This window comes from Vigna radiata, unplaced genomic scaffold (genome assembly GCF_000741045.1).
Source record: "Vigna radiata var. radiata cultivar VC1973A unplaced genomic scaffold, Vradiata_ver6 scaffold_7, whole genome shotgun sequence".
In the NCBI taxonomy this organism is placed as follows: Eukaryota; Viridiplantae; Streptophyta; class Magnoliopsida; order Fabales; family Fabaceae; genus Vigna; species Vigna radiata.
Window position 1 is genome coordinate 2,111,184 of NW_014543262.1, and position 13,254 is coordinate 2,124,437.

The window sequence follows — 13,254 nt, forward strand, 5'->3', positions numbered from 1 at the left end:
TGGAATAATTGAATTGACAAGAATCTCTTTCTAAATAATTGTTCCATTGAAAGTCGAACTTATATATTTGATCAATTACTTACAGTTAAGTTAAAATTTATAATTATTCAAACTAAGAGTGTAATAATAAAGTATCATAACTTGATACATTTACTTCAAGATGCATTTTGTATAACCCTTTAGGAATAATGAAATGCATTTTGTATAACCTTTTAGGTATAACCTTATTAACGTCAAGAAAAAACAGTTATTATTTATTTTTATTTTCTTTTATAAGGTTGAAATAAAATATTTCATTTAAAAGTAGTTTTTCAAACCAGTTAATTGCGCAACCTTGTTCTCGAATTAAGAACAAGTCCAAATCAAAAAGGTTTTCAGAACATGTAAAACTGCAAGAGGAGATAGAAAAGACACTTCTGGGTACCTAGTTCCTTACTTCGTGTAATGAGATTACTTGTTTAAATAAACAATTCAATAATCGTAGTAATCATCATCCTTCTTATAGTGCAAACAAAGTTTGGATTTTAGACTATGATATTTACAAATTGGTGTAAGCCATGCAATTTAAGATCAGAATAATGTAACAAATTGGTGTAAACCATGGAATGTGGTAACTGGGTACCTGCACTGCAAACACTAAGCAATATGAATTGCTTGAGAACGATGGATTTCATCAGCATACGCTGAGGGAACATAGATTGCATGTAAAAGTGAGCTATGAGTGCGGCCATAGAACAAGTATATGAGTACTCCTATTAACAACCATACAGAGACTCGTAGCCATGTATCAACTCTGAAATGCAAACACATGAACGGTTAGATGGTGGTATTGGTGTCATGCATACAACAAAATAAGAAGCATGATTGTGAAGAGCTTTCTCACCCCAGATCAATTAGTAAGTAGGTGTTTATAAGAATACATGCACTAGGCAAGAATGGAACACAGGGGCAATCAAAACCTGAAAATACAAGTTATCAAAACCATTGTGTCAGATTTCATCCAAACTACTTGTATTGAGTTTTGACCAATTCATCAAAGTTTGGTAGGTTTGGATGGTTAGACTTGTATATATACTACACACATACCTCCTGAGTATCCAAAGCTGTGGCTTCTATCATCTTGCTTTATGCAGGCCAGTACAATTACACTGCACAAAAGAACAACACCACCCATTCCACAAACCGTTATCTGCAAAATCCTGCATATGTATCACCAAAAGAGAACAGGAGTGATCATAAAGCACAAGTCATGAATTTGAAGTCATCAATCAAATTTTTAACTCAAATACTTTTCTTGTTTTGCAAAAACGTATATACAGTACTCAGTAGAAAAGCATTCCTATAAACAAATACTATCTGCAGTATAACTTCAACACCAGTGAGGATTGTCAAAGTTGACAGACCTGGGAGACCAGTCAGCTGAAGCAGCACCGGTAACAATTAGAATCCCTATACATAGAAAGGCTATGGTCCATGCAGCAAGTTTTCGCCTAGATTTCTCATTCTGTTCATCTGTAAAATCAACTCAGAAACCTAAGTTTGTTAATTTACTTAGGCATATCAATAGAAAATGGAGGCAAAGGTGATACAAAGAATATTTATTACTAAAATTAAAACTGAACAGAACTTAGGTGCTGCTTTTGAAATGTTTCTGGTGCTGTTTTCCAATCAGAATTAGATTTTCACTTCAGTAATCAATCTTTAAAGTCACCTTCATTACACTGATTAGTAAGATGAAACTAATTTTGATAGGAAAATAACACTAAAAGTACCTAAGGAATTAAAGTGAAGTTTAGCCTGTCTCTGACATACAGATTGAAGATTTTAGAATTGAGTATTAGGCTGTTCATTGACCTTTCAAGTTACTTTTTTGGAGACTATTAGCAGATGCCCATCAACTTGGGTGATCCACAGTTACAAACAAGAATTGCATCAAATCAAACGATTTAGGAGTATGGCTAGATTATTTTTGTCAATGTTCTAGTCAGCCAAACTAATCTAAATAGACAATCCCATTTTACAGAAATCATAAACTGGTAAAGGGTGTGTTCTATATAATATGCAAAAGAACTTATCTACCCACTGAATTTTCTGTAAAATTCATTCGAAACAAAGGTAGAAGATTCAAACAACAATTACCGTTGGTAACTTCTTTTATGATTAAAGGGTGTTCAAGTAGAGCCTCTGACTTGTCATGTAGATGGCTATCCTCATAATAACTAGCAGGATCTACAGGACTTATGTCCCTATCTACCCCAATATGACCACCAGAATGTCCCAGTAATTGATCAACAGATGATAGAAGTGAAGACGGAATGGGTACTTCATCAGGTGGAACATATCTAATTATCAAAACTGAAACTGCAACTGTGGTAAATGCAAGCAGTGTTCCCACGCTAACCTGCATTTCAAAGCAATGAATATATCTGACAATTTATGTTTACTATTTTCTAAGAAAGATGTCTCTAATTTGTGTAAATATTTTAATATTTAACTCACCATTCCTGCTAACTGGGAAACATCCATAAAGAATGCAAGAGTAGCAGCAAAGACACCAGTGACAATGGTACTTTTCAAAGGAATCTGTGTGCCTCTATGGATGTCTGAGAAGAAAGGAGGCAATAAACCATCCCTAGCCATTGCCATAAAGACACGTGGCTGAAAAAAAACATAAGATACATTTAATATGTGCAAGAGACAATTTATAATAACTATTATATGTGTAGCATATCTAATTCGTAAACATATTTATATAGTATACGATATTCAAAACTCAATTAAAAGATACCTCTATTAGTTGCTATACATGCTGACACTTGTAAAAGCAGAAAAAACTATACATAAAATAAAATTCTGGTAACTCACACACTGTTTATGGGAAGTCATGCAATTTGTACCAAAGACTAAATCCAAGAAACAACTCAAGAGAGACAGAAAGATACGTTTAAACTACTAGCAATGTAGATGAAAGGCATTTAAACTGAGCCATGATTTTGCAAGTGTACTAAGAATCTCAGTTCCCCCCGTTGCAGCATTTCATCTCTTATTTGATCAAAATATGCAGGATGTGCATAATGACAACAAAATAATTGAGTAACATATTAGGCTTAAATAAAGTTGAAAATTAACTTTAGAGGTCGTGAAAAATCAAAACCAAAATCTAACAATCATAACCAAGGAAAATGATCAACAGAGATGCTGTTAGGTTTCTTGGTGACAAGAAACCTAAATTCTATCTCAAAATAAACAATCACAAACAGAGACAAGAAACCTCACTGTGAGGCAGCAGTTTATTTAATGAAAAATAAAGAAAATATTCAACAACATCCAAGGGAAAACTTTCCCTTCTACATAAGACAGTTCCTGTTCAGAAATAAAACATTCAACAACCAGAACTAGAACACCCCTCCTTAAAAGACAAATTGCCTAACTACTAATTAAAACTTCCCCTAACTGCTGTTTAAACTCCTCCTAACTACCCCTAACCACTTTATACTAACTTCTATGTTTATTTTTGCCAAACTATCTAAAAGCTGTCTACAAACTGTCTAATACATTACATCTCCTATCAGATGCTAAAAGAATAAATTAAATCTTGAGCACTTGTTTATGTACCTGAGGAAGAACAGAACCCAGCAGACTGGAAAAAAGAGCAGTAACAGCTCCGGTTGTTATTATATACCTGTCAGAGGTAAAAGGAAGCTTGAAGCATAATATTCATGAGACATGTACTCTAACAAGAAAATAGTGTGCCTCAGCAAACCTTACACTGCCCATTTCATCCCATAACTAGAAAATGCTGAAGAGATTGGGGTATCAGGGTTCAAATCATAATATGGTACTAAACCAACAATAACTGCAGCTACAAGCATATACAGAAGGCAACATATAGTTAACGCAGTTGATATGCCAATTGGCAGGTCTCGTTGTGGATTTTTCACCTGCAAGGCAACATAACAAAATTCATTGACATAATAATCTTCAAGTGAATATTGTTAATCACAATACAAAAATCCAAAGGCCATGATGCGTTTGAGATACTCAAACTACCAGACAAAGAAATATTGATATACCCAGCCATAACACATGAAAATATCTAGTTATAGATCTTCCACAAATACATTTATTTCCATTTTTTTTTTTTGTTTCTTAGAGAGGAATGCCAACTCCCACAGTTTTTTAGTAGAATCTGATAGCTTTAAAGAAATACTCCAGATCCTAAAACTGATTATAGTGCATAGGTTTTACAGTAAAAGTCAGGTTTTTATTCAAAAAATTCTGAGTTCTTCAACAAGAACAATGCATGTGTGCTAGTTTGATGTGCCTTGCATTTAGGTTCCGCCAACACAAACAACACGTCACTTGAAAAGGTTAGTTCCCCAAGTGAATTCTTACCTCCTCAGCTGTGCTACTCACGGAATCAAAACCAATATATGAAAAGAAAACTATTGCAGACCCAGCAAACATCCCGTTCACTCCATAAGGAAAATACCTGAGATGAAAGAGAAATTTCAGTGATATCACAAGAGGTTTGCTATATAGACCATGAGCTGAAGAATGCAGAAACAAACAAACCCATTACCCGCCGGAGAGTTCATATCCAACCCATCCAGACTTGAAACCTAGATATCCACCGACTAAAATGATGAAAAGCATGACACCAACATTTACTGTTGTTACAATAGATTGTGCCATTGAACTCTGAAACATTAATGATATACAAAATAGGTAAGTGAAAAAAAATAGAAAACTGCTGTTTGTGTATTTAGTTTATACAGAAATACATACCTCCTTGATTCCAAGGCACAAGAGTACGGTAACAATAAGAATTAATGCAGCTGCACATGGATCAACTACAATTCCAAGACCTGGTAATGTGTGTCGAGCCAAAAATAAAGGTAGGTTTTCCTCTCCACCAAAAAACAAGGCCTAAAATGGGCAATGACAGAATTAATACAAAAAACAAAATGTGAAGTATGTTGCACTTGTTGGATACAGTAAATATGTACCAATTATAAAAAGAAAAGGAGTATTCCTAGGGAAAAAAATGGTTATGGTGTCGGAAGCTACCATAGCATATTTTTTATTGATAACAATTGTGTGGAATAGGTCACACATTCAAACGTCTACCACAAACAATCAGAAAAAAACAGAAATAGAACTGCAATTGCTGAAAAAACAGAGGAAGAACAAGAATCACACAAAAACTAACGTGGTACGACTGGAGTATTAACAAACTTCAATCTAATTCCACCGAAGAATTCACTATATCTTAGAGATTACAAATTAGAGGTTTTTCTCTCAACAAACTCTTGCTCGATGAAAACAACTCAAACTAGAGGTTTCTCTCTCGACAAACTCCTCAATGAAAACAACTTAAATGTTAGTTTCCTACTGAAGCCACAAGGTTCTATATATATAGCAAATACAGTTCTAATAACTGATACACATGAGACACGCCTATACTCATGAGGAAGACACGTTAATAATGATTCTCAAAACAAAACTGAATAGACATTAAACAGTCTCATCAGACTACCTACCAGGCTATTCAAGATTCAATAGACACTATGAGACTAGATAGTCTAACAAAATGGTCTACTCATATCGTCTACTTAGATGGTCTACTATATAAACGAGGATAGTCTAATACATGTTTGACGATCTAGGAACCTTTTATATAAGATTTTTCCTGAGCCAATTCTTCAAAACAATGACAAAGAAGCATAGCTGGGTGTGATTGCAAGCAGGTCAAAATACAAAAATGAAGAAAGATCAGAACAATAAAATGAATAAAGAAAGAGATCTCATATGTGCAACCTTTGGTTTTAACCACTAAATCACTCCATATAGCCTATCCCTAGAGGTATTTAGTTCTCTAACATAGCATCACAGTTGACTAAGTGGATCTGGGTTCAAACTTTAAACCTCAGCATCCCCCTAGTACAGGTTCTCACTGTTAAAATAAAATTCCAGAATGAATAAATGATAGAACTATGTTTTGTCCACTGTTGGTATCCAGTGAGAAGTTTTGTGGAAGAATTAATGATATAAGCTTTCGTTGAAATTCCCTAAACAACATAAAATCTTAATATGACCACCACATCATTTGACAAAAGGTCACCTGATTTCATTTCATTATTCACTGGAGTCTTCATAAAGATTAAAGAACGTATAACACAAACATTTAACGTGGTAGCACCATGTTTGTTCTTCCTCAGAATTTCCCCTTCTACCTTTTTGCTAAGATCATGGGTGAAAACTCCAAGCGGATAACAAAATAAGTTTGTAATCAAGTACACCGAGTGTTAAAATACATTCACTAAACAGGATAACCATGTTAACCAATTTGTGATTTCCACATACCTAAGATTTGTATGTTTTCAACTGCATCTTTAGTACATTCCTAATTACAATGATGCCATGAACATAAAAAGAAACAAAGTTCAGAGTTTAAAAAATGGGAAAACAGTATAACACACCAGATTTGGTGTTATTCCACGAGCAACCGCAGAAGCACCAATTGTATATTCTAGAATCAGAGACCAGCCGACCAACCAAGCCACCCTGAGATCAATAGCAATGTTTAAATCATTCACTAACAATAATGAAAAGTAAGTAAACAAAGCATAATCATTCACAGTATCAGTTGATAAATTCACAAAATATGTTTTCAGCACACATGAGTAGATTGTTTAACCATTAAACCTAATGTTGGCAGCAGAAGAGCACTACATAGTTCTATTAAAGTGTTAATATTGATAACTTCACTAAATATTTCTTCAGCACACGTGAGTAGTTCAACTAACCATTATACCTAATCTTTTGTTCCAAAATGAGCAAAGCTGTAACTTACCCTTCTCCAATGCAAATGTATGTATAATGATAAGCACTGCCTGCAGATGGGCACCTACATGCAAGCTCTGCATAGCAAAAGGCTGACAGTCCAGCAGCTATTCCTGCAATGAGAAGTGATATCACAAGTGCCGGTCCTGCTTGCTCTCTGGCAACTGTTCCAATGAGAATATACACTCCAGCTCCAATGGTAGCTCCAACCCCTGGTTTTAAATAATGATCAGCTATCGTTAGCAACGTAAATGTTTGGTCTGCTATAAAGAATCTAAAGCAAGCATACACCAGAGAAAACATAAATTAAAAGTAACAACTGCACATATCATCATAACTAGGCCACAATGTTTCTTGATAATTACAAAAAATAAAGTAAATGATCAATTTTATCCTTAAACTGTAACTCTCTCTACCAAATGGTCCTCAACATAAGAAGAAGAAGAAGAAAAAAACTATTCAAGCAGTCCTAGAAGTATTTGAAATCGTGCAAAGTAGTCCTCCAAATACTTTAAAACTCTTCAAATTGATTTGCTACAATTTAAAGAAATACACGAACTTAAGGCTTAACGTGACAGATATTCAATACTTCAAGTAGTACTTAAATACTTTAGACACTATTTAAGAGAGAGGACAGTATGAAAACTAAATTGATGGTTTATTCACCAAAGTTCAGTAAGGCTATAGCAAATCCAAATGAAAATCACTATGAAGCGGAAATTGAGTTTTCAAAATGGCTTGGTACATTAACTTTGAAAAGAAAAGCAAAACGAAATAAAGATGAAAGCAAAACCACTCGTTCCTAAGTCATAACAGACAGAAGCACACACTATAACATCATATTCTCCGAATGTCCTTTTACTGAATTTATCAATCACAACCATTCGTCTAATTTTCTTTCTTCCTTCTACGATATCACGGTATTCAACAGTAGTTACCAATTCCAACGAGATCAACGGCAGATAACTTCCTAGCCAATTGACCATGTCCCCTGGCGTGAACAGAATCAACTTGCTTCCTCCTAATCAAGCTTCCAAAACCCCTAAACCATTTTCCTCCTCCTCCCAAACCACTAGAATTTTCATCCCTCACGATCATTATCCAAAAGTGCAAGTATTATCAGGTATTGATACCACTTTGGGTCAAATTTATTTTGCAGAAAGAAGAAAACTTTGATGAACCCCACAATTTTTTTGCCCGGAATAAAATTTTGTACAGAGAGAAAGATAGAAGACTGAAGAGAAACGAAAGAGTAGCAACTCTTGCTTGCCAAACTTCTAATATTATGATATTGGAATATTGTATGATGAATGCGACTGCGTAGGGTATCTAATCTATAATGTATTATTTATTAAATTAAAACACCGCATTCATAAATGTTTGCCCTCTGAATTTATCTCAACCTCTTTTCATTCAGATAACTACACAATTATTGAGATAACAATTTATAATTTAAAAATATTTATAGTAAGATTTAAATAAAGGATTAAATATATTTTTAGTCTCTATATGTTGGGAGTGATTTTTGTTCTAGTTCCTCTTTCAATTAGTCCTTCAATTTTAGAAAACTCTGATTTTAGTCCTTTTTATTAATTTTTTTTAACTTTATTTGCTATTTCAAGCATGTTTTATTATAATATTTGGATTGTTTATACTGTTTAACACATTTTTGCTTTAATGTTAATTGAGAAACACGTTTGAAACAGCAAATAAAATTAAAAAAATTTTGTAAAAATGACTAAAATCAAAGTTTTCTAAAGTTGAAGAACTAAATTATACCTTAGTTTGAAAGACTCATTTATAGAAACTAAAAACATATTTAACCATTAAATAATAAACAAGAGAATGAGAAATAGAAGTGCATAATAAATTTATTATTATATAAAACATTTTTTAGAATATATATATATATATATATATATATATATATATATATATTGATAAATAATATATGGAGTATGAAATATAAGTGTTTTCGTACGTGATTTTGTATTTAAAGTTTAGGCATATAAAAAAATATATAAAGAAATTGTGTAAAATTTAATTCTATAAAGTAAGTCAATTACAACCTATAATATTTATAAAAACAAAATATCTGAATGATTTATTTAAATAATCGATTGAGTATAATAAATAGTAATAAAACTTATTTTTAGTAAAATAAAATATGAATTAATACATGCATTTTAGTTATGTTGATTTTATTTTTTAATATTTTTTATATTTATAATTTTTATAGATGTATTTATAAAATATTAATATTAATGTATAATTAAAATTGAAAAAATACTAAAAATCTTAAATTTTAAAAGGTTCATGTGAATTCTTAAAACTCAAACTAAACACATATTCAGTCATTTTGACCATTAAAATATTATACAAAAACTAACGAAATTAAATTATTTTTACTAATATTATAATTGTTTTCTTATTATATTAAAATAGAATATGCTGATATTTGTTATATTAAATTTACTTTATTTATTTTTTTATAATAACTATTTTAATTATTTTTCGTTGACAATTAAATTCAAACATTTATTTATCGTGGGCATTGTCAGCAATCTTATCTTAAGTAGTTCCTGTACGGAAGGAAACTAGGTAGGTATTGGATTCTCTTTATAGAATTAGTTATTTTGAATGGTTTGTTTATTTATTTAAAAGAGCAATTTTAGTTAACTTGAAAGAAAACTATAATTTTAAACTTGTTTTCCTTATTTGTCAACCGAATGCTTTTTATTAGAATAACTTTGCAATTTTTTTTAATAAATTTGAAATAAGACTAAAGTAAAAATCAAATAAAGATATTTATTTCTTTTTAAAAAAGAAGACATTAAAATAAAGCAGAAAAAAAAATTAAATCAATAATAATAGTGAAATTGTTTTTTAAAAGAAAATTCATGGAAATTCCTATAAAATATAGATTTTACAAGTTCAAATTGAGTAATTGATATCTATATTAATATATAAAGGTGATTTCATAGTTTGGTATATATTTTTTATTCAATTTTGTTCTTATGCATTTGTTAAGTAATTTTTAAAATTTAATAATTTTTTATTATGTGTCTGTTTTTTAAATTTGATTATTTTCTTAAACTAATTTCAATTAAATAAAAGTTATTTACGATAAATTCATAAAAAGTTATTTATATTTATTTTTATAATTATAATAATAATAATTTTATTATTTTTTGTTATCATTAAAAAATAACATACATAACATATGTGTTTTCATTAATGTAAAATAATAATAATAATAATAATAATAATAACTAAAATTATGATTGTATAAGAAACCGTATTAAAATATAGATTTTTATTGTGATGAACCTATATAGGTCTAAATGTCAAACTTTAAAAACTTGAATTGAATTTATTAAAATAGTTAAAGATAATTTTGTATTTGTTTACTTTGTCAAACGAAAAAATAAATCAAATATAAAATAAATCAAAAACCAAATAATTCAAAGATAATTTTATTAATTTGTATTCATGTTAATGTACATATTTTGTTGTAAGATAATATGGAAAGACGTGCTTACCAAAATTATATTGGATTTCTCATTTTGGTGTATACATATTTTTTATATTTCTAAGTTTACCTTTTATTAAGTGACAATTTATAAATTTTAACTAATAAGTAACTGATCTTTTTTAATTTAATATTTTTTAATTCAACAGTTCTTTTAAATTTAATAATTATATATATATATATATATATATATATATATATATTAATTTTTCACTATATGATAAATTAAAAACTTTTAATTGAATTATTATTAAATTTTTGTGATTTATTAAATTTTTAAATTGAAGCAATGTATATAGTTCTTTTATTAATTATATAACATGAAAGTTATTATCTTGCTTAGAAGGTTGTTACATAATATTTTTTATAAGCAAAGTGATGATAATTTTTCTAAGAGATTCACATTATTTAATGAAATTATTTTAAATTTAATTAAAATTATAAAATTATAACATAAAATTAAAAAATGAAACAAAAAATATATAATTACAAATTAGAAAATATAAAATTAAAATATTAAGAAAAAATATATGTAAAAATTACAAAATTGTAAAAAAAAAAAAATTGTAGCATTTCCTTTAAATAATATATACACTATTAACGAACCATCACATAATCAATAAAATAAAACGGTTAAACTTAAGGAGTATATCAAATTTCGTATAATTATTATAAAATAATTATAGACTAATATTATATACAAGATTTAAGATGTCATCACCATTTACTCACACCAACGTCATTGTAAAAAAACAAATCATACACAAACAACCAAACAAAGAACACACAAAAGGGTAAACTAATGCTAAAAGAAACAAACGTACAATATTAGGATTTATCACACATCACATTTCAAATCATAAGTTAAACAAACATCTTAAACATATCATGAACCTAGACACAACCATTCAAATATATGTATTGATGTAAGACTATGACAAGCTTTTGGACTTGTAGAGGTGGAACAATTTCCCGCTCAAGCTACCACACAAGACCAATTTGTCTACCTCCTATGGACAAAGAACAACATATCATAGACTAGGACTTCGTGCTACTCATCACCACATAATCTCCTTTTATATCTGAGATGTAGTTATTATTGGAGTGTCAGGATAACTTCTAAGACTGAATTCCTACATCAATACATCACTTTACTTGAAACTATCACAAAGAATTTTACCCTAGAAATTCTTGTCCAACCATACCTCAATCGCATACTTATCATCATGTATAAAGCATCATAGTTCAATAATTACTATTAAACAAACTTCAATCCATAATATAATTCATAATTACAAGAAATCAAAATAAATAAAACTTTCGCATCAATTTCTAAACAAGTCCCTCAGCGCATGGCTCGTCCAGTAAAACACATCCCCTCTCTCAACGAGAACTCTCGCTCTACGAATAACAAAACAGAGAGTTTTCATCGTCCAACGAGAACTCTTGCCTATCCATTGCTACATCCAAAAACTTTTCCCAGAATAATTCACTCAACCTCATGGCTCACTCTATGAATGCAAAAACAGAAAGCATTGCTCTCTCAAAGAGTTTGCACAATTTTGCAGAATACCAATTCTGTAGAATTTTGCAGAATACCAATTCTGCAGAATTTTACAGAATATCAATTTTGTAAAAGTTTGTAGAATACCAATTTTGCAGAACCTACACTCCCAAAACCTCACATATCCTAACTTATTCACCTCCACAAACATCTAAAAGTTCCATATGGTATTTTGAACTTTAATTGACCTATCCAAGCATGTATGATCCAACTAAAACCTTATTAAACTCATTTTATCATGAATTCCCAACTCATTCTAACTAAAACCACACTCTTTAGCCCACAAATCAATCCTCCTTATCTCTCATCATAATTTATTAATTTTAAGTTGTAGATAAGTCACAATTTGACCCAAAAACACATTTTAAACACTAATTTTCTTCTCAAACCTTCTACTTTAAATTTTCACTTGTTAAAACCCCTAAAATGATAAAAATCACACAAAACTCAACCTATACCAACTACTAACTAGTTCTACATCCAATTTCTACTAACTCACAACTTAGACGAATTTCAATTCTCCATAAAACGACCCCAAGAACACAGTTTCTTTCATTAACCGTTGCCTTAACTTTTCGCATATCAAAACCCTTTTTTTTTGAAGACCTAACACACCTACAAATTAACACATTTTGTAGTTCACAATACTACCTCAAGTTTACTACTCAATGTAACTACAAAACTCCATATCAACCAACTATCAAACCATACACATGTCAAATTCTTTCTCAGCACATACCACCAATCATTAATACATACAATTTAGCGCATAACAAACTCATTTATGTTATCACATACTCAAATCATTATACTAAACATTTAACACCACCAAATACCAATTGCATTTAATTCTAAACATACTAAACATATTCCATTTCATTATAAGTTTAGAAACAACTAATTAGCTTCTCTTACTTATTTGGAAAGCTACACAACTCAATGAAGTACATTATCCCTACCTCAACTCGGAGAGCTCTAAATTTGCCTATAAACCATAGAATTTTGATCAGAGTAAGTCTTTAGGATCATTGATTGATAAAAAAACTAGAAAAAAGATATCAAGTGACACATGCGAGAAATTTTAGATACATGTGTATTAAACCACTACAGTAATAACAACCCTCCTCGTCACCTGCCGTCCCTCATCAGCCCAGATCAGTCCAGCCCACATCAGTCCAGCCCACACCAGTCCAACCATCTACAGATGAGCAGGATGATGACGATACGTCTGAAGACTTTGTAAAATTTTAGTTTCATTTTCTTATTGATCATAGTGATGTTAGTACATTTAGATGTTAGTACATTATGATAT

At 30.4% G+C, this 13,254-nt stretch overlaps 1 protein-coding gene across 1 annotated transcript; it reads right to left on the reverse strand.

Moving 5' to 3' along the window:
* Positions 1-402: 402 nt before the first annotated feature.
* Positions 403-8,159, reverse strand: LOC106753966 (cationic amino acid transporter 4, vacuolar). The gene is made up of 14 exons (XM_014635874.2): positions 7,785-8,159; positions 6,857-7,058; positions 6,483-6,567; positions 4,789-4,929; positions 4,583-4,701; positions 4,396-4,492; positions 3,769-3,941; positions 3,616-3,682; positions 2,500-2,658; positions 2,140-2,401; positions 1,404-1,512; positions 1,087-1,199; positions 884-959; positions 403-793 (listed from the first exon to the last, which is right to left on the reverse strand). The coding sequence occupies exons 1-14, from the start codon at positions 7,942-7,944 to the stop codon at positions 637-639; spliced, it is 1,920 nt and encodes a 639-aa protein (XP_014491360.1). The 5' UTR covers positions 7,945-8,159; the 3' UTR covers positions 403-636.
* Positions 8,160-13,254: the final 5,095 nt, after the last annotated feature.